The sequence below is a fragment of the Microtus pennsylvanicus genome, chromosome 18 (genome assembly GCF_037038515.1).
Source record: "Microtus pennsylvanicus isolate mMicPen1 chromosome 18, mMicPen1.hap1, whole genome shotgun sequence".
NCBI classification, from domain to species: domain Eukaryota; kingdom Metazoa; phylum Chordata; class Mammalia; order Rodentia; family Cricetidae; genus Microtus; species Microtus pennsylvanicus.
The window spans coordinates 31,324,550-31,347,374 of record NC_134596.1 but is presented as its reverse complement, the minus strand read 5'-3'; the positions used below and the strand labels follow the sequence as shown (position 1 = coordinate 31,347,374).

Sequence of the window (22,825 nt, the reverse complement as noted above, 5' to 3'; positions counted from 1 at the left end):
CCTGGGCTAAGCAGAGGCTGGGAAGAGAGTGAGAGGGTACAGGCTAGGCTGACGTGAAGGCTCAGTCAGGCCTGAGTCAAGAGAGGAGAGAGAGGTGCTGTGTGGCTGGCGATTGGGGATGTGATTCCTTTTAAGTGAGCACAGGTGAGTCTTAAAGAACCATGAATGTGTTGCCAGCAAGGGAAGGTTTTGGTTGGTTGAGCCCCTCCTTTTATCAAAGATGCCAGCTCAAGGAGGTCAAAGGCCATAGCTGGTCCCAGTACCGTAGAGAACCCTCAGAACATCTCCGGCCACCCACTTCCTTCCAGCAGGGATGTTCTGGTCCCTGCTGGGCTCCTTGCTTCTCCTCAACAGAAGCTTCCTGTGCTCAGGCATGACTCAGCTGGCTCAGATGGGCTTCTCGGCTTCCAGCAGTGCCATGGTTACACAGATTTCCAAACAACATCTGGAAGAGACCCCGTGACGTCAGCCCCCGCTCTAGACACGCCTAATGTGAAACTTGAAGAGAGGAAGTTACATAAACAGCTAACTTGAAGAAAAAATTTCTTTTTTAAAAAAGAAAGCATCACGGGAAGGTTGTGTGTGGCACACCCAGGACCGGGCTGATTCCTGCCTACGGGTGTGCAAAGCCAGGGGGGATGGCTGGAGCCCGTGAGAGTGTGAGCCTGCGGAGAACACTGAGGTCCCAGGAGCCACTTGCTCCAGGGCCAGCTTTCCAAAGACCCTCGGTCCATCAGACCTAGAACACTTACAGGAGGAAGTAACTGGGTTTCCCTGACACATCAGACTGTCTTTTCCCCATATAAAACTGTTTTTTCATTCAATTTCTTTTTCTCTTTCTCTTCTCTCTTTCCCTCTATCACTCACTCCTTCCTTCCTTCCGACTTTCCTTCCTTCCTACTTTCCTTCCTTCCTTCCTTTGAGTTATGTGAACAAAGAAGACCATGAATTTTTGAGCTTCCCGCCCTTACCTCTGGGGCATACCCCACCACACCCAGTTTAAGCAGTGGTGAGGATTGAACCCAGAGCCTCGTTCATATTAGGCAAGCATTCTACCAACTGGAGCTATATTTCTAGCCCAAAGAGTATTTTTAAAAAAACAAAACAAAACATTATTTGAGCAGAATATTAAGGCCAAGGAAAGGAAGCTAGACCAGAGAAGGGCACTCCCTTCCTCCCCATTTCTTTCTTTTCCTTCCCCCTTCAATCTTTGCTTCCAGTTTCTAAAAATACTGTATTTTTGCATGTTCTAAGCTATTATCTGGAGTAAAGAAACAAATCCAGGAACTGGAGATCTGCCTGCCTCTACCTCCCGAGTGCTGGGATTAAAGGCATGTACCACCACTGCCAGGCTTCTATATTCTGTTTTCTTTCTTATCTTTTAGTTTAGCTGATTTTTTACATTTGTTACAGGCTTATCTTTAACAGGGACAGGACCTGAGCTCAGGGCACAAATGATATCCATAAACTAAATGTCTAAAATGATACATCAAGGTGAAAAGATTTTTCAAATCAATTCTTCTGTCATTCCCCTTGGACAAATAGGCCCCTGAAGGAACCTGCAGGCCAGTCTCAGTTAACGGCTTGGTCTCCTCAGAGTTCTGCCTGGCTGCTGGGAGGTCCATCTTGACCCTTGGCCATCACCCTCTGCCTGGCCACCCCCACTGTCCATCATCATAAGGATCTTCGGTGTAAGCAAGTGGTCACCCATAGTTTCCTATTCACTGCCGTCCTCCAAGCAAGCCTTGGCAACCCTCCATCCCAGAGATGTGTATACTCATGCCATGGACCACTCTGGATGGCACACATCTCCAGGAGAGAGGGGATGGGCACACAAGTGCCCCTGCTGAAATCAATGCCTTCATCTACATGTGCTCCTCACTTTCTCTCTGGCTGGATCTCACATTGTCCTCAAAACCTGCTTGCTCCCTTGGTACTCTTTGAAGTTGGCCCTCTCTTAAGGTACGGTGGGAGACAGGCCTTGTTGAGATGGAGAACTGGTACAGAGTGATTGCCCTAAAAATATTTATGGATAGAACTATTTACGGATCGGCACAATGAGGCCACCCTTAAGACAGAGCATCTGCTGGCATAGCCCCTCTCTTGAGCCAACATGTGGGGTTACATCAGACATTCTGTCAGCATCCTCTGGCTGGGACCTAGAGTCAGCGGTGCTCAGCCCGCGGGAGGAAAACAGCCAAGAGGACAGACACGTGTTGGGGGGGGGGAGGGTCCTGCTTCTAGAGCTGCCCCCTGGAAGGGATGTTAAATGCTTTGATCCAGGCTGGTACATCTGATCTTCTTTACACATTTAAAAGATTGGTTAGGCGAAGTCACCACTCGTCTACCGTGACTCCGTGGTGGTACAGTCAGCTCAACCATCTGCATCTCTGGCATGTGCTGTGGGTGCCGGGGGGGGGGTGCCAAGGCCTCCCTGTGCAGACCAGTTCCTAGCAGCCTAGTCTGTGGCTTGAGGCCTAGGCTTTCTTGGCGAGCAGGAAACCTTATACCCTGGCTGCTTGTCTTCTTCCTGCCACAGAAGAGCCACTTGCGGGCACTGAGAGCAGTCACTGTGAGGGAGGTTTAGGCTTCCAGGACTCCCACGGAGCTGCTGGGTCCCCAGAGTCTATGAGAGGACACAGAGAGAGGCAAGGGTGGTCCGTGTGCAGGAAGTGGGGAGAGACAGCCCACAGGTATGATTCATGCCCACTTGCTGATGCTCACCCAAATTCCATGTGATTTCTAGTTTCCAATGCTAGAAGACATTTGGAAATGTTTCCTTAGAAGTCGGCTTCATTAGTTGGCATTTTGAATCCCGTTGGTTTTGGCACGTCACCATTTGGCTAGTGAAGAGTTTGCCTGGGTAGGAGATTAAGGAACCTGGGACGAATCAGTGAAGCAGCTACCTTTCCAGCTCGGCTGTTCGTCATCGTTCTTTGCATGCAGGTTACAGCCCATCTAGGCTTCTCCCCACCCCTGCATGCAGTCTGTGCCTTACCTCCTTCAAGAGTTTGACTGTACAGCCACCTTTGTCAGGAATACTCATGAGCCCAAACCTGAGTCATCGTGGAAGGCCCAGAGTGTTAGCCAGCTTTCTAGGACTGTATCAAGAGTCTCCGAGAGAATCAGCTCAAAGGGAAAAAGGCTTATCTAGGTCCATGGATCAAGAAGTCTCAGCTCTGGGCTGGAGAGATGGCTCAGTGGTTAAGAGCATTGCCTGCTCTTCCAAAGGTCCTGAGTTCAATTCCCGGCAACCACATGGTGGCTCACAACCATCTGGAATGAAGTCTGGTACCCTCTTCTGGCCTGCAGACATACACACAGACAGAATATTGTATACATAATAAATAAATAAAAAAAAAGAGGTCTCAGCTCACGGTTGTTTCAGTTGCTCTTGGGCTGATGGTGGGGTTAGAGCTCGACTGTTGTCTGGCAGATGATGTTACCTCTGGAGGCAACGGTGTGAAAGGGCACACATCTGTCTGCATTGGTTTTTTTTTTTATATAACTTTATATAAATCTACAGTAACAAACAGAATGGGAGTTAAGAGACGAGTTGAAAAGTGCATCCTGTATGCCAGAAAGCAGCCATTTGGAAACAGCCTTACTAAAAAGGTATTAGTTATGATTAGACTAGAAAATGTTTAGCAAATAATTTAGTGAGAGATGTACAAGTTCTTACCGGAAAAAAGTTACAAAGCCTCGTTGAATGACACTAAAACGAGGCCTGCCTGAGTGGTGGAGATGTTTACATACCGTGCTTATGAAAATGGAAAAGGTATTAGGTATCTATGCTCTCCCAAATTTATTAATGAATTTAACTAAAATTTCTTCAATTAAAAACATTTCAAATTAGCAAAGATTTATATACCATTACGGCATTTTAAAACAAAGTATTTTAGTAGATCCGTCTGTCCCCTCCCTTTCCTGCCTCCTTGCCCCTCTACCCTTTCTGTGACATCCCCCAAGGCTCCTTTCTGTTTCCATGTCACATGTGTCCTCTTCCCCCTCCCCCAGCATCTCCTGTACCCTCTCCTTTCTAACGCTTTAGGAGTTCCGCATGTATACCCATTTAGACATGCGTGCGTGTATGTGACTTGCTAGGCCTTGAGGATGAGAGAGGATATGCAATTTGTTGTAATTTTTAGCATGGATCATCTCCCTTAATATGTGTGTAACATGTTTTTATGTTGATTTGTTGGGGTTCATCCTGTTTGTAACCCTCTCCGCTTCTCAGATCTGCCATTGTCCACCTTTTCTTTCATCTGGGGAGTTCTCAGCCAGTATCTCCATTGGTACTTTCTCAACCCTTCCTCTGCCTTCAGGATTCCACAACTCTGGAGAGACCAACATGAGATCTTTTGCTAGGATTCTGCAAGTTCTATGAAAATTTATTTGAATTGTGTTTTAATTTATCTGGTGCTTTTAAGTAGATCTCTTTTTATGCCCCTAAAAATGTTGTTGTGGATTTTATTAGTAATTTTCTTGTTCCAGCTTCTAATTTAGTCTTTCCTCTGTCCTTTGAGCCAGTCCTCTGTGGTTTGTTCAGTTGGCAAGTATACATTGCATTTCTAAGATTTTGATTTGATTATTCATTTCTCATAATGCTTTTCTGAAACTTCTTATTTTTTATCATTTTTTAGACCCATCATAAATTTTTTTATCAGTACTTCTTGATTTCTACTTAAAGACCTTTGACAGTTAACTCATATATTTCTGTTATCTCAATGTTGAGATCCGTGAATCTTTTTTCCTACCCATTTTGAAATCTTTTCCGTTGTGAATATGATGGATGATTTTGAAATTTGGATATTGTTGTAAATGTTATTGCTCCTGAGTCTTATTTAAAATTTTTATTTTGGTTGTTTTTATTTGATATTCTTCTTTAGTCTGCTAATCTGTAGGTTTTTTATATATTTCCCAATATTAAATAATCCTTTGGATCACTGGATTGAGTTAACTTCTATTTTGGTTTGTGATCTTATGCTCGTGTCCGAGACTGCTTTCCACACGGTCTTTCTTGTTCTAGATCCAGGGTCACGTGTACCTCATGATGTTGCCAGACTTTCTTCATTATTTTCTCTCATCCTTTCCCTGTATCAACGTTGTCTAGCTTTGGATGTTTCTTTCCCCGTGACGGGAACCCAGGAGGAACCATCTAAGGAGTAGGTTCTTACTCTAGCCTATGGTTCCCAGGGCTTCCGTGCAGGGTCAGCGAATGCCATTTGTTACTGTGGCTATAGTAAACTTGAACATCTTAGGGGGAGCATGTGACGGGTCAGAGCTGTTCCCCTCATGGCATCCAGGAAGCAGAGAGAGAGAGAGAAGGGGAGGAACTAGGGACAAGGCACATCTTTCTGGGTCACACACCTGACTGACCCATTTCTTTCAGCTTAGACCCACCTGCTACCCACTACTCACATTAACCGGTTATGAACCTGCCATTGGATTGTCCCCTGATGATGTAGAGGCCTCAGCAGCCAATCATTTCTCAGTGGCTGGATCCATCAATTGAGGGTTAAAATTGCAACGTGTGTGTTGTTATCGTTTTATTTTAATTTAATTTAATTTTATTTTAGGGATAGTTCATATCCAACTACAACAAACCTCATAAAATAAGAGATGTGGTCCTTAGTTAACCAAAGTCTCAAATTGCTTATTTCTGTAGCGATCTGTAACACTTCCAGTTGATGTCATCTGGAATTAGTGTTTTCCTCGTGGGAAGGCTTACTATTCAGCTTATTTCGGTTTTTACGAGACCATGAAGGTTTCCTAATTTTTCTGGAGTTGGTTTTTGATAAAGCAGGCTTTCTCATAATTTCCCGACTTCACCGGATTGCTCAAATATATCTCATGTCTCTTTGCCATCCTTTGACTCTCGAGGCAGCGTCTATAGTGATGCTCTTCTATGTCATTTGTGTTCTTTGTCTTTCCCCCAGGGTCCTTTGCTGGAGCAGCCCCAACATTTTAAAAGCTTTTCCCTGAACCCAGTTTTCATTTGTTCAGGGTCTGTACTGTATGCACATCGTTATTCTAGAAATTCTTCATTATCTGTTCCATTCAGCTTCCCTTAATGATTATCTTACCATTTTCATCTTCTCTTCTTAATACAAACACTCAGGATGGTAACTATTGCTACATACATTGCTGCATCTTTAGCAGCGTTCCAGACACTTGGCTAAGTACAAGTTTACGTTGGTCTTGTGCTCAACGCTTCACATGTCCAGTGCTGTCTGTCCTCTGAGGGTCACACCTCCCTTCAAGGATGTTTCTTTATTTCCAGATCCACAGAGATTTTCCAGGTACCTCCAAAAAGGCGTTGTCCTGCTTTGGAAAGGACCACACAGTCACAGGGAACTGTGAAGATGACACAGAGAAGTCCCACCCCACACCATTTTACAGCAGCGATCTCACGTGCCCGTAGTACAACATGGGGATGGGAATCGGGGGCTGAAGAGATGGCTCAGCGTTTGAGGTTGTGCGCTGCTCTTTCAGGGGACTTACAGTCTCCTGCAACTCCGGCTCCCGGGGAATCTAATGCCCCTGGCTGCCAAGAGCACCTACATTTATGTGCGCATATTCAGGCATATATACACAAATTTCATAATAATAATCAACTTTTTAAATGGCAAATTTGACATGGCTACAATGCAGGTGTAGTTCTGTGTAGTTTTGAATATATCAGCCACGTACCAAAGTGATGCATTACCAAGAAAAGTCTCCTGCAGTGCTGCATCCCCCCAGACATATTCTAGGCCTCCTTTCCAACCGTACCTATCCAAGAAACCATAGTTTCCTTTCTCTCCACTTATTTGTGGTGCTTCCAGTGTGCCGTCCCAGTTCTCTGTTTATTATCTGGAAATGATTTGACGGTCCTGCAAATGCTTATTCGTGGAAGCATTTTGTGTAGGTTTTAAAAGACGCCGTGTTCTGCAGTTACCCCGAAGACTTTTTGCCTGTTTTGATCTTTTATTTTCCTCAGGGCTATGCTGGTTTAAGTGAGAATGTCCTCATTGACCCTGGCATCTGAATATCTGGTCCCCAGTTGGCGGGGCTGTTTGGGCAGGGCACTGGGGTTGGACTTGGAGGTGTCAAAGTCTGGAACCATTCCCAGTTCACTCTCTCTGCTTCCTGTTTGTGGCTCAGGATGCCAGCCCCCAACATCCTGCTCCAACCTACTGCCTGCTGCCATGTTTCCCCACCACGAAGGACCCTTGTCTCTCTGGACCCATGAGACAAGGGAGCCTTTCCTTCTGTAAGCTGCCTTGGTCGTGTTGTTTTGTTCCAGCGACAAGAAAGGAACTAATGTAGAGGGCTAAAGGTCTATATTCTTTTTAGTTACGTCAGCGATTTGTGAGGTTGTACAATGTGGACTAGCACATTCAGAATTATATTTATTTTGAGATTTAAACATGTTATTATTTAGCAGAACAATTGCTATTATTTTTTTTCAAATAAAAACATTATCTTAATTGGGGCTGGAGAGATGGTTCAGAGATTAAGAGCACTTTCTGCTGCTCTTGCAGAGAATCTGTCTTAAGTTACGTTTCTATTGCTGTGAAGAGACACCATGACCATGGCAACTCTTATAAAGGAAACAATTAATTGGGGTGGCTCACTTACAGTTTCAGAGGTTCAGTCCATTATTATTGTGGCAGGAAGCACGGCGGCATCCAGGCAGACATGGCACTGGAGGTATAGCCGAGAGCCCTACACCTTGCAGGCAACAGGAAGTCAACTGACTCACTAGGAAGTATTCCAAGCACAGGAAACCTCAAAGCCCATCCCCACAGAGACACGCTTCCTATAGCAAGGTCAAACTTAGACCAACTAAGCCACAGGTCCTAATAGTGCCACTCCCCATGAGATTATGAGGGCCAATTACATTCAAACTACCACTGGACCCAAGTTCAATTCCTGGCACTCCTGTGGAAACTCATAGCTATCTGTAACTCCGGTTCCAGGGGATCCAGTATCTCCTCCATCTCTTCTGACCTCTATGGGCAGCTGGCACACGCTAGGTGCACATACGGGAAAAACGCTCATATACATAAATAAAAATAAATCTGCTTTTTTTCTATAAAGTGTACCAGTTTTATTTTGCTTTGCATGTGTTTCTTTTTTGTTAAAATTTTAGTTTTTTATTTTATTTTAAATTTTATATATGCATACTGTATTAACACCACCTTCCCCCATAAATCCTTCCATATCTCCTACCCCCTCTCAAATTTGGACTCTTTTTCTTTAATTATTTGTATCTAATTATTCATTATATTTATGTATGTAAATGAATTAACACATAAACAGCCTCTTGAGCCTGTTTAGTGTTGCTTGTACGTACATGATTTTAGGCGCCCACATTTTAATCTAATTTTTGTTCCTTTGTTTTTAAGCCCACCCCACCCCACAGACATAAGAACACACACATATGGTTCTTAATGGCTTGTTTCCTGTTGTTTGTCTTACACAGTTCCTGCTGAGAAGGGAGTTAATTGCTTCCTGTTGGAAGACAGTTTTTCATTTCTCCCTGCCTGCTGCTCCGAACAATTAGTTTATTTGTGTGTCTGTGGTGTATGTTTGTGCGGTGTTTGCAGATGTGTGTATGGAGGCTGGCGGAAGATGTCAGGTTTCTGCTTTATCATTTGCACATATACACACATGTATATGTAGATATATACATACATATGCCATCCAGAGTTTCAGTGGCCAATTGGGGTTCTTGGAATGAATGCATCACCTGTGAATACTGGAACATTCTTGAAATTGATGAATTTTATTGTGTAGAAAACATTTTGTCCAGCCTTTTCACCTGGCATTTTTACTAAAAATTTTAACCTGGACTCTTGTGCCAGAATTATTGCTTAGCCTCTGCTCTCGTCTCTCTCTCTCTCTCTCTCTCTCTCTGGCTAGGGTGTTTTACTAGCATGTACTATCTGTACATCCCTTGTGTGCTTGGTGCTGGCAGAAGCCTGAAGAGGAGAATATTGAATTTCTTGGAACTGGATTTACAGACAGTTATGAGCTGCCATGTGGGCACTGGAAATTGAATCATGGTTCCCTGCAAAAGCAGCCAGTTCTCTTAATTGCCGAGCCACCTCTCTAGTGCCCCCCCACACACCTTATTCTTTGTAGACAGGGCCTCTCACAGAGCGTGGAGCTGGACTGGTGGCTATGAAGTCTCCAGCAACCCTTCTCTTCCCCCCTTCTCCAGATGCTGAGATTGCAGGTGTGCACACCACCAAGCCTGCATTTTACCTTAGCTCTAGGAGCAAACTCAGGTCCTCACGCTCTCCCAGCAAGTGTTCTTACCCGCAGAGCCAGCTCTCCAGCTCCTGCTCACGGCTTTTAAGGACTACATATTTGAGTGTTTTCTTTTTTCAGTTCTCCCCAGAAATGGTTTTTGATATGCTTTAATCTTTATTTATTTGACTTAGGGTTTGTTGAGTTTGGTGAGTTTATGGTTTAATGTCTTTCAGATGTTGTCATGTGAAGTACTGGATGGATAGATAGATGATATGTAGATAGATGATATATAGAAGACAGACAGACAGATGATGTAGGTCCCTTCGTCCTGCAAATTTGCTAAGTGGTAAGTTGTCACTGTCTAGTTTTAAGCTCTCATTCATATTTCCCATATCTTTGTGTTGCCACCTGGGTATCCTTCAAACCTATGCCCCAGTTCTCCCGTCTTCCCTTCAGTGCTGTTATCTAAATATCCCTTTCAGTCTGTTTACTTCTGAATATTAATTTATTAATATTCAACTCTCTGAGACATTTTCAGTTTCTGGTCTGAATTTCCGGCTACTTCCTTCATGTCTTTAAAACGCGGCACTTGTTGATCTTGCAGTCAGTGCAGGCTTCCTTCCGTGTGTGTGGTTCTCGCGGCTTTCTCTCAGTGAGTTTTGTTTCGACTTAGCTGTTTTCTCAGACTCCTCTGTCTCACTACTTTCTCCTTTGGTGTTTCGGGGGCCCCAGGCAGTGGTAGTTCCCTCACAGAAGATTTGAATATGCTCCCATGGGGCAGTTGGAGCATCATTAGGCGGGAGCAGGATCAACCGGGTTTTTGTCTGCAGAGTGGTAAGGCATTCACGTGGCGTCAATTAGGACTGCGGCTCCCGCACGTGCTCAGCGGTGGTTGTCAGTTCTCAGGGGATTCCCCCTTCCCTTCAGGGTCATATCTGGACCATAATTTCCTTTCGTTTCCCCAGGGGTGGCATGGGTTCGCTCTAGCTCATACTTAAAATAAGGAGATAATCCTTTGGAGCGTCCTCTGGATGCAGAGATTGTCCCGTTAAGCTCCATCCTTGGGAAAGAACGGGGCTTTCTCCTGCTCTGTGTATTTCATAAGGATGCACACTGCAAAATCCAAATTCAGTCACTCAGCACATGATCTCAGAACCACAGCAGATTCTGGGCTCTGCTTATTTCTCAAAAAGCCACCTCACAGCCTTTAATCCTGTCACCGGCCTCTGGCTATGCCTGATAAGGATGTTTTCTCATTGATAGGTTTCTGTCTCACTTCAGACAGTTCCTTGGTTTTTGCTGAAGAATCACAGTCAGTGGTCACCTAGAAAGCATGACTCTCCCCTATCCTTGAAAGCCTCACCTACCAGTGTTTTCAGTTTACAGGTGTGATGAGCATCATGGCACAACATCTGTATGTGTTTTATATAATTATTCCCTATAATAAAATATGAGACCATGAAGAGACAGAGTTGAGAATCATTTGGGATGTGGGTTGGTGTTCTTTGGAGACTGAATTTTAGGGTTCTTTTTAAAATTAATTTTATTAAGCTATACATTTTTTTCTGCTCCCCTTCCTCCCTCTCCCCTCCCCTCTTCTCTCTCCCTCCTACATTCTCCCTTGGTCCCGATGTTCCCCATATACTTTTTTACAATTTCCTTGTCTTTTTCTACTTTCCATGTAGATTAGATCCATGTATGTCTCTCTTAGGGTCCTCACTGTTGTCTAGGTTCTCTGGGATTATGAATTGTAGACTGGTTTTCTTTACTTTATGTCTAAAAGTCGCTTATGAGTGAGTACATATGATAATTGTCTTTCTGAGTCTGGGCTGTGCCACTCAACATGATGTTTTCTAGCTCCATCCATTTGCCTGCAAATTTCAAGATGTCTTTTTTTCTGCTGTGTAGTACTCCATTGTGTAAATGTACCACATTTTCCTTATCCATTCTTGGGTCGAGGGGCATTTAGGTTGTTTCCAGGTTCTGGCTATGACAAACAAAGATGCTATAAACATAGTTGAACACATGTCCTTGTGGTATGATTGAGCTTCCTTTGGGTATATACCCAAAAGTGGTATTGCTTGGCCCTGAGGAAGGTTGTTTCCTACTTTTCTGAGAAATTGCCATGCTGACATCCAAAGGGGCTGTACCAGTTTGCATTCGCACAGCAATGCAGGAGTGTTCCCTTTACCCCACAACCTCTCCAGCATAAGTTGTCATCAGTATTTTTTATCTTGGCCATTCTTACACGTATAAGACAAAATCTCATACTTTTTTTTTTCAGTTTAGTTTTCTCCACCTAGTTCTGTTCTCCTATAGCTCTGCTATAGGGCCAAAGCAGTTCTTTTATTTTATTTTTTCAAATTTATTTATTTATTAAGGATTTCTGCCTCCTCCCCGCAACCGCCTCCCATTCCCTCCCCCTCCCCCGATCAAGTCACCCTCCCTCATCTGCTCGAAGAGCAATCAGGGTTCCCTGACCTATGGGAAGCCCAAGGACCGCCCACCTCTATCCAGGTCTCCTAAGGTGAGCATCCAAACTGCCTAGGCTCCCCCAAAGCCAGTACGTGCAGTAGGATCAAAAACCCACTGGCTCATACTTGTTTTGATTTGCATTTCTTTGATGACTAAGGATTTTGAGCATTTCCTTAGGTATCTTTCAGTCATTTTAGATTCCTCTGTTGAGAGTTCTCTGTTTAGGTCTATACTCCATTTTTAAAATCGAATTATTTGTTCTTTTGATGACCAATTTCTTGAGTTCTTTGTATATTTTGGAGATCAGTCCTCTGTCTGATGTGGGGTTGATGAATATCTTTCCCCATTCTGTAGGCCACTGTTTTGTCTTGTTGACTGTCTCCTTTGTTTTACAGAAGATTTTCAGTTTCAGGAGGTCCCATTTATTAATTTTTGCTCTCAGTGTCTGTGCTACTGGGATTATATTTAGGAAGTGGTCTTCTGTACCAATGCATCCAAGTGTACTTCCCTCTTTCTCTTCTATGACGTTCAGTATGGTTGGCTTTATGTTGAGGTCTTTGATCCATCTGGACTTGAGTTTTTTGCATGATGATAGATATGGATCTATTTTAATTCTTCATGTTGATATCCAGTTATACCAACACCATTTGTTAAATATGCTTTCTTTTTTCCATCTGATATTTTTGCTTTTTTTGATCAAAAATCAGGTGTACAATTATCATATGTACTCACACTTAAGCGACTTTTAGACATAAAGTAAAGAAAACCAGTCTACAATTCATAATCCCAGAGAACCTAGACAACAGTGAGGACCCTAAGAGAGACATACATGGATCTAATCTACATGGAAAGTAGAAAAAGACAAGTAAATTGTAAAAAAGTATATGGGGAACATCGGGACCCACCTCCATCCACCTCAGGAAAGAGTTGTAGTGGCCCTTCTGAAGCTGTGGTGCTTAGATTAGAGCTCCACACTTTCACCATCAATGCATTAGATTAGAGTTCCACACTTTCACCATCAATGCATTAGATTAGAGTTCCACAATTTCACCATCAAGTGCATCTTTATGCATTTACTCCTCACCTGACCCCCCTGACCCCCAGAAATGATAGAGTTGAAACTATAAAAAACATTGGCTTCAGATCCTATTCCACAACTTGTGTCCTTTTGCACGTATTCTGCCTTTTCCCTGCACCCTTTCTGGACCCCCTTTGTAAACAGTTAGTCTGTGCGCATGGCCTGAGAATGGAGTCTAACTCATGTCCTCGTGTGTGGAAATGGGTCTACCCTGGCAGCGTTTATTAGAAATATTCTTTTCACGGTATCAGAGGCCACTGTAGTAGGCGATCTGGGCCAGGACCTTGACCGGGACAGGAGTGGGAATGGCGTGCTGGAGAGGCTTGAGAAGGTGGAATTAGAAGGACCTGGTGACAGTGGTCATGCTGTGGAGAAGGGGAGTGGACATTAGAGGGAAGTCCTGGCTGTGCTTGTCCCTTCCCCTTGAAAATACCAGACAAGGGACATCATCCGTATGACCAGGTGGTGGCCCAGAACCGATCTGCTGGAGTCTGCTTGTGTGTCCTTGTGATTTAAAAAGCGAAGCCTGTTGCCGCAATGTCAACCCAACCACAGGAAATGGACCTTGCTGGGGATGGTTGGGTTATTCTGTGTGGGTTTCTCAGAGGCAGCGGTCACAGCACCTCCGTTCAAAAGAAAACAGGAAAGTTTCCGTTGAGGCCGCCAGCAAGCTCCGGAGTGTCAAGTCTGTCACTGATGCCAGTGAGCAGTCCACATGCAAAATGATCTCTCCCAGTGGGTCAATGGGACTCGTAAGCCTTGGGAGAACTTTAGGCTCTGGAATCAGTTTGCTTGTAGGACACAATGCCCCCTAATTTCTCCTACAATAATTCTGGGTTATCCTCTCATTCCAAGAGGACTGTGTAGCTTTCCATTTTTAGAGTCGGCTGTTTGTCCCTAGAAGCAATAGGACTGATCTTAATGTTGGTAAAAGTACTGTGAAGAGCTTGCTGGACAGTGGACCACAAGGCCATTTGGTCCCCCTGTGACTGGGTTGGTGCAGAGATGGATGTCTAGGTAATGGTGGCGTGCATTGCCCACAGAATGGCTGCCGTGACCACAGTCTCTGATGAGAACAAGGGGAAGAGTGTTCTAATGACTGTGTTAGCCCTTTGACCGCAGTGACAAAGCCCCAGCGTGGAGAGAAACCCCACCTTGGGAACAGGAACAGAAGTGTTCTGTTCTGTGTACTGCAGAGGGAGGCCTCTGTGGACTTGCTCTCAGGGCTCCTACAGAGACTCCTTTGATGAGGAGCTGCCCCACCCAGGACATGCTTGTCCAAGAGTGTCCAGGCTCCCCTGGGAGCCAAGGGAAGCCGTTTGAGTCTTGTGAATCATTTTCTGATATGTGATCATTTCAGAAAAGGAAAGCAGCTCAGAGGCTTTGAACATAATCCTCAGTTGCATTGGAAAGCGCAGCGCTCCAAGTGATGGTGACAGATGGCTAGTCTGCCTCTTCGCTTACAGAAAAGGAAACTGAGTCCGAGCAGCGGTGCAGTGTGTCTAGAGTCACGAAGAAGTCAAGACTGCTGGTCTCATGACCTCATCTTCCATCTCGTCACTCATGTCTCAGGGGGAGGCCACCAAATTTGACATCTTCAAAAACATCTGTTTTGAGATTTCTTTTATATTATGTGTGCGGGTGTTTGGCCTGCACACATCTCTGTGCACCGTGTGCATGCATGCATCATGGAAGCCAGAGGAAGGTATTGGAAGAACTGGAGTGACAGATGGTTGCTAGCTGCCATGTGGATGCTGGGAGTTGAATCCCGATTCTCTGGGAAATCAGTCAGTGCTTAAACTGCTGAGCCATCTCTCCAACTTCTTCTTGAAAAATGTATGTGTGTGTGTGTGCGTGTGAGTGCACACACGTACGTGTGTGTGTGCATGTGGAGGCTTGAGGACAACCTTGGGGTGTCATCCTCACAAACGCCATCTACCTCCTCCAACACAGGTTTCGACATTAGCCTGGAGGTCACCTGATAGGATAGATTGGGCAGTCAGCGAGCCTAGGGCTCTTCCTGTGTCTACATCCCCAGTGCTGAGCTTAGAAACTCACCATCACGCCAGGAGGTTTTTTTTTTGTGGGTCCTAGAGATTAAACTCGGGCTCTCATCTTCCATAACAAACCCTTTATCAGCTGTTCCACTCAGCCTCCAGCTTGGCAATGAGATGAACTCAGAGCACACGGGGCACTGTCGCGTTGGTGAGCCAGCCACAGAGCGTCTATAAACACCTGCATTGCCTTGCTCATGAACTTTTAGGATGCATGTCTTCTCACACTCGATGCAAAATTGCCACTTAAGTTTGATCTTCATCCACCAGTGTGTCTCCATTCCTGCCGCGGTGGAATCTAGGGAAACCGTTCCCTTCCCAGAAGGCTAAAGAGATATGCACCTCAGTTTCACACAGTTATCCAGAAGCTTGAGGATGTGGCCCTGATTTGATGCAACTTTTTGCCTTCTGTCAGGCCAGACACTGGCCACATGGCTGAGGGGAAGGATCAGCTGTCTTGAGACTTACATCAGAGATGACTCTCGTTAGGGAACACGGACTGGTAAGGAAGACAGACTCAAGTGCATGGTCGCACTTCCACGGAGAGCAAAGTCATGAGGCAGGAATGTGCTCTGGGAACTGTGAAGTCCTGTGGAAGACCAAGATGGCAAGACTTCTTTTGGATCAGGCCTTCTTCAACCAACACTGAAAATGTCAGAAAGTGAACCCCTCATGTGAACAGAGCATTCTTTTATTGTTCAATCCAGGAAAAAATGGGTTTGTTCTATTCCCTCGATTCTCCTGCCATCTTGGTTTGACTAGCCAGACAATTTTTATTTTGGATTAGGGATTTTATAAAGAAAAAAAAAATCCTACTATTGTAACAGTTGAAATAAATGTCATGTTAGTAATTTGTTTGGGGCCCAATTAAAAGGACAAATACGCTAGAAAACCTAGAAAATATGCAATGTGTTAAACGGGGGTGGTGGTTTGGGCCTGTAATCTCAGTACTCAGGAGGATCAGAAGTTTAAGGTTATTCTTGGCTACATATGGAGTTCAAGGTCAGCCTGGGCTACGTGAGACCCTGTTCCTAATGGGGGAGAAAGTACTGGGAAAACAGCTTCCAGTAGAGAGCTTACTGTGCATGTGGGGTACCTTAGTTCAAACCCCCAGAGTCTACATTAAGAAGCAAAAAGGCGGGTCTCCGAGTGATGTGAATGTCACTCCATCGCTGAGGGGTGAGCACAGTAGACAGCAGAGTCTTGCTCACCAGCCAGCCTAGGCTAACGAGTTTCAGATCAAGGAGAAGTGGTGTCTTCCAAACCAAGACGAGGAGCTCCTGAGGAATGACATCCAAGTCACCTCTACATACACATGCACACACAAGTCCATACACACATGCACACACAAGTCCATACACATATGCACACACAAGTCCATACACATATGCACACACAAGTCCATACACATATAAAATAAAAAGAAAGGAAAATGCAGACATAGCTTCATCATTCAAATACGTCCTTCCTCATTCATGGAAACCGTTGTCCTGTGTGTCTCGCCTATCGTGGGTTATCACAACTGGGAAGAAGAGAACCCAGTACACGGCAAGTTCTTAGCAAACGTTCGTTGAATGAATGTTGCTATTTCAGTGCATCTGTTTCTAGCCCTTTCCAGTGTACTTTTTACATTATTATAGTCAGACTGTTGTAAAATATTTCAGAACTTATAGATACAAACACAAGTATCAGTACACTAAAATAACTCTTCTAAACACTGTCTTAAAAGAAGCTCATCAGGCCATGTCCTGTGTGCATCCACTTTAAGTATTTACTTTCAAATTATTAAACATCTAGAAGTGGCAATACACTGACTGAATTCACGTCTCAGAGGGGCTTCAAGAATAAGGGTCACCCTTGGGCAAGTAGACCAAGCTTAGCAGGCCTGCGGAGGTCCCAAGGCCACACTAGATCGCTACTTCTGTCCTCTCACTGGAGAGCAGGCAGTGGAGACTGTACTAGAGGGAACCCTTCACATTAGAGCTGGGATGCCACCTCCTGCCGTGGCCATCACTAAGAAGTGTCTTTTGGAAATCAGGCTGGATATGCCAGTGTGCTCAGAAAAGCAGATCACACACTTAATTTTGAAATCAGAGTCTCAAGAGCTCGGCTAAATCAACTCTCTCCTGTATATTATCACTGCTTTGGTCACGTGTCAGGAATTTCCCGGGTTGGTGCCCTTAAAGATGGGTCATTTTGCTCAGGCTAACACAGCGCCATCTGCTGCTGAAAAGAAAAATGACTGCCTAGGAGGCGGCCCAGACTTCATCTGTTTTCACAGTGGCGGCTTACCAAGGAAATAAAAGGGAATTGATTTGTGGTTTCTTGCATGAATTCTTGTGTCAGACTGGATTTAGCTCTATTCCTGAAAGTCTGTTAGTGGACTTCTGGATCCAGATAGCTTACGACACTCACCTGGTTAACTCCGCCACCGGGCAGAAAAGTCTTTCAAAACTCAAAAGAAATATACACCTCTGGAGAAACAATTGTCTGAACAGTAGCCATGGAAGGGGGCTAACCATGTTCTGGATCCCGTGAGAAGTTTCTGTATGTCATAGTGCAGGTGGGCGTGGACTCAGAAAGGCTCACTAGCCTGCCATCAACAACTGGGGAGAGGAAAGCCATGAAACTTGTGGGGAAAACGCCAGCCGTGTCTTTAGTGCCAGCCTGCTGAGGCCGGCTGAGGCCGGTTGAGGCTGGCTGAGGTCGGCTGAGGCCAGCTAATACCAGAGATACCCAATGAGAGGCAGAGCAAGGAGGATTCTCTGTTTCCGGGCCACACACCAGGTGTTGAATATTGTAGCCACTCAGCACACAGAATTAACCAGCCCCTGCCATACCTGCCTTCTCATAAAGGTAGTCACATCAGGTAGACTAGGAGTCTCCAGGACACTGCAACATTAAGTGCCCACCCCCAAACACCTAAACTATCTTTAGCTATAGCTTCCAGGTCCAATAACAAATATCCAAGTCATTTACCTGGTCGTTCAAACTCGACAGCTATGGACATCCCTGTGTTTATGGAGTTTCCTACCTACTGCTTCTTTGAAACATATGCGCGCATACACACACACACACACACAGTTGCAATAGTAAGTGACGAAGCCAATGTGACTGTCACAGCGTTTGTAAAGTTACAAAAGAGAGCAGACCCGGAAGCAGAAGTAAAGTAATCCCTTCACCTTCTCTGCTAGCCTCTGTGCCCCTCACTCTCCACTTCTGGTGTTTCAGAGAAAGGAGGGGGGCTGGAGAGTTCTTCCAGATGCTTTTTGTTCATGCAAGGAAGAGCCAGATGGTTTCTTCCACCCTGGTAGAGAGATGAGACTAATTAGGTTATTTAACATACTCAGTACAATGGAAACTCTGAGTGTGTGGTGTGTGTGAGTGTGTGTAATGTGTATGAGTGTGTATGTGGTGTGTGTGTGAGTGTGTATGTGGTGTGTGTTTGTGTGTTTGAGTGTGTGTGGTTTGTGTGGCATGTGTGTATGTGGTATGTTGTGTTGTTTGTGTGTGGTATGTTGTGTGGTATGGTGTATGCGTGTACATACAGAGATCAGAAGTCAACACTGACTATCTTCCTCATTCCCTCTACACCTTACTTTTTGGAGACAGGAGACAAAGCTGGAGCTGGAGCTCACTGACTCAGCAAGACCTGACCAATGGGCTATAGGGTCCACCTGCCTCTGCTTCCCCAGCACTGAGATCCTGGCTTTTTATATGGTACTGGGGATCCAAACCTAAGTCCCCGTCCTTGGGTGGCAAGCTCTTCATAGATTGAGCCATCTCCCAAGTCCTAGAAGCTATTCCTATAAAATCATTGTGATAAAAAAAAGTGAAATAATTCAATATGGTAAGGCATAAATAGAAGAGGATTGTAAACAATTCGGCTTGATATTGACTTTTAAGTTTCTAAATTAAATGCTGGCAAATAGAAATCAGCAATATAATAAAATCATAATACCCAGGAGAACACTTGGATGATTCAATACTTTAAAACTCTGTACTTGCCCAGCAGTAATTTTGTGAGTGCCTGTCTCAGGGCGATGTAGCACCCCCATCGTCTCTAGTACAGGTCTCCAAGACTCTCTGTTCAGGCCACTTTCTAATCCTTTTGACTGAACACTTGTCATTCTCTGTGGTGATCTTTCACCTTTGTTTATTGTTAGCCTTTCTTGACTAAAATGTCGGTTATCCAACGTCAGGTCCTTGCCTGTCTAGATCACTGCTGAACTCCCCATGTGTAATCAAGACCCTGACATATGCATTTGACATTTGTAGCATTTGTTTAATAACTATGCAATTTCTATTTGTTAAGTACCTTTTAGTTAGGCAAATGTTTATCTGGAATAAATGATTAAGAATGGTTCTAAATCCCAGCCCTCAAGCTGCCTGCTGTTTCAGTAGAGAGACAGACAAATCAACAGGTATTTCTCTGGTCCATGCCTGTAAACACAGATTCCACTTTAGTTTCCCCGCTGCCCAGACCTGAATAATCACACAGAAACTATATTAATTACAACACTGTTTGCACAATAGCTCAAGCATATTCCTAGCTAGCTTTTATATATTAAATTAACCCATTTCTATTAATCTGTGTAACGCCACGAGGCTGTGGCGTACTGGAAAGGTTCAGTGTCCTTCTCCTTTGGTAGCTACATTGTGTGTCTTTGACTCTGCCTACTCTTCCCCTCTATCTCTGCTCGGATTTCCTGCCTGGCTTTACTCTGCTAAGCCATTGGCCGCAACAGCTTTATTCATCAATCAATAAAAGCAATACATATACAGAAGGACTTCCCACATCCATGCCCCATTATGCTAAGCATTCATTTCAACTCTTAATTTGCTGAATAAAAAAGATGGAAACTGTTTTCACAGGAGCCTTCTACAACTTCCTCCAGAGAAAAGACTGGAAAATCAGAAGCACAAAATAGTAGCTTCCTGTTCCCTAAAGTCTGCCACCAGAGGACACGCAGCAACTCCACCAGTGAGTATCTTGCCAAAATATCTTCGGGAACAGGGTTGTATTCGTTCCTTTTTTGTTGCTGTGGAAAATACTGTGACCCAGGCTACTTAAAGAATGTGTTTATTCTGGCTTCTAGTTCCAGAGGGCTAGAGTCCACAGTGGCAGAAGGAGACAGCAAACAGTCATGGTGGTAGGAATAGGCTGTCGAGAGCTCACATTTTGAAGCAGATGTGAGTACGGGTGCAGAGAGAGAACTGGAAACAGGAGTCTAAACTCTCAAGACTGCCTCTCATCCTTCCTCCAATGGACCACACTGCCTACACCTCCCCAAACAGCCCAACCAACTGGGGACCAAATGTTCAAATGCATGAGCCTGTGGGGATGCTCTCATCCAGCCCACCACAGGGACTTACCTGCTCCTGAACATCAGGACTGTTGTTGCTGCCGGGAGCCTAGGGGGCTGGGTCCTTCCTGGGTTATCAAGGGTAAACCAAGTTGACTGTCTGTCTCTCAGAGGGCATGCTTCATGGGTGTGCTTCCCAGACAGCTAGAGGGGTTCTACATTGACCTGGCCATGTCTATGTGGACAGCACCTCTGGCTGAGTGACATGCTGGGGAGATCTGGTCTGGGGAAGAGAAAAAAAAAAACCTTTGCTCCTATCCTGAGTGCTGGCATAATTCCTGTGCTGAGCAAGCTTCCCCTGCAACCCCAGCCTCCCTTGCCTCACCTGGCACATGACAGGGGCTGAGATCAGAAGACCTGAGGACTCGTGAGTGCTGTAAATAGAATCAGAAGAGTGGAGAAAGGCATGGCGAAATTTAGCTTGCGCTGAAGGTGTTAACACGAAGCAGGGCTAACATTTTCAGTTAATGCCATGCTCTTCCCATGTGGCTACAGAAAATGTGTGTGCACAAGTCATTGGAAATTCCTCTCTAAACACCGTGTTTAGAGTGGAATTGTATGAACATTTATAGTCTAGTTAACAACTCCCTTTTATTAAATATTCTCATTATTTTTAGTCTTTCATTACCATAATCCTTATTGTTTACACATGAAATTTTTTGCACCTATGTTGATTCCTGAAGGGAACCCCATTTAGCCTCCATATCTGTAAATGGGAACTACTTTTAAAAACAATAACATTTTTACAGAAAATGCGTGGATTCTTTTCTCTCCCCTTTGTCTTCTAAACAATCCAGCATACGTAGTGCATTTATTTGCCTCTGCTATGTGATAATAATGTAGTAAGCTTATACAAAATATGGAAAAGCACCCACATATCCTGGTATCTATGGGGGGGGGTCCTGGAAGCAATTGGTGCCCATGAATGCTGAGTGGCAACCACACGGGAGGGAGTGGCTGATGACTGAGAAGGCTTGAAGGCTGAGTGTGGTGGTGTCTGTAGTTCCATCATGTGGGCCATACAGGTAGGATGATCAGGAGTCCAAAGCCTGCCTGGACTATATACATTGAGCGTGTGGCCAGGCTGGGCTACAGCAGAACCTGTCTCAATCTCACCCCCACCCTCACCCCCCAAAAACAAAGCAAAATGAAAGACACCATATTTGAGGGCCATTATGCTTAGATTGGGATCTAACTTCCTTGGAAGTGACTATCTATGTGACTTTGGGGAAGCTGCTCGTCTCTCTGAGCCTCATTCTCTGTGGTACTACGAGCCGTCCTTAAATGGCCTGTTTGGAGACATGTATAACTTGGTTTATTGTTTGTAATGGCCCGGGAGTTAAATTTTGGTTTAAACGGTCGGTAGATACAGCTGAAGGACTTTGACCACACAGCCACACTAACCTGCCATTCCTTCAGCAGCAGACATGATCAACCATTTCACACTGCGCGACTATTATTCTTTTAAATATGTATTGCACAGGCTTCTCCATCTTGCCTGTGACTGTTTTTCTGCCTTGTTCTGCACCTGGTACTGGTTACATACTTTGCAGGGGGCTCTGTCTAGAATGAAACCAAGGGAGTCTGTGCAAAACTATTAAGAATTTCAAAGTGGCTAACTAATTTATTAAACTTAATTACTGAATAAATACTTCAGAATAAAATTTCTAAATCATCCCTTTTATGAGAGAAAAAGAACTTAGTGTTATCCATTTTTAGTTCCTTTGGCAATTAACTTTTCCAGTTCATAATTCGACTTAGCTTTAAAGTATAAATTTATTATTATTGTTACATATTCATCTCAAGTTATAGCTTCTCTTTCTAAAACTGCTTGGGCTTCTGAGCTGGGCTCCTAACCACATTTGGTATCAATCGAGCCAGTGCGGTAGGCATTGCAGGTTTTAACTCCCCGCTTTGAAGATGATAATTTTGATGCATTTTTCTATCGCCTTGTATACATCCACAAATATTTTCAGGCAGAGTACTCAGAGGAGGACCCAGAACAGCCAGAGTTTTGGAGAATGAACCATGTCCTGCTCTGGCCTCTGTTTATACAGATCTGAATCCACAGAAGGTACGGAGCACCCAAACGCACACTAGTTGCCTGGGTCAGAAAGGGCAGAGCCCAGCTCAGCATGGCCTCAGCACCTCACACTGGATTTGCCTATGGCTCTGTAGTCAATCTACTGAAACTCATTCCAAACGGCAACCTATTTTTCTGTCCTTAATTCTCTTTCTCTCTTTCATCTGGTAGAGGTCATTACCATGGGTCTTCTGCAGCCTTGAGGACAGCACCAACCATCCTGGGTGCTGGATGGTTTCTGCCCGCACAGACCCTCACCTAAGGAAGGGGCTGGCGATTGATGGGCGAGGCTGATATCTGAGTGCACACAAATGATTTCTTCCTGTTTGTTCCCCCCACCCCGTCCATCTCTGTTTAGGTGTTAATCCCTATTGCGCAGGAGAAATTGATTTTCCAATGGCCAAGAAATCTGCAGCTCCCACCGACAGGCAACCGTACTCTCTCTGTAGCAACAGGAAGTCTCTCTCTCAACAGTTGGACTACCCGGTTTCGGTAAGATGGAGGGGAGGGGCCTGGAGACATGGGA

The 22,825-nt window shown here is 44.7% G+C and overlaps 1 protein-coding gene across 3 annotated transcripts in view; it reads left to right on the top strand.

Annotated features, from left to right (window-relative positions):
* Il16 (interleukin 16) overlaps positions 1-22,825 on the top strand; it is an 80,214-nt gene that overhangs the window by 26,911 nt on the left and 30,478 nt on the right. For all 3 annotated transcript variants that reach the window (XM_075953038.1, XM_075953039.1, XM_075953037.1), the window contains exons 3-4: positions 19,726-19,834; positions 22,658-22,791. In XM_075953038.1, coding sequence (XP_075809153.1) covers positions 19,726-19,834; positions 22,658-22,791 — 243 coding nt within the window. The remainder of the gene's footprint in view (positions 1-19,725; positions 19,835-22,657; positions 22,792-22,825) is intronic.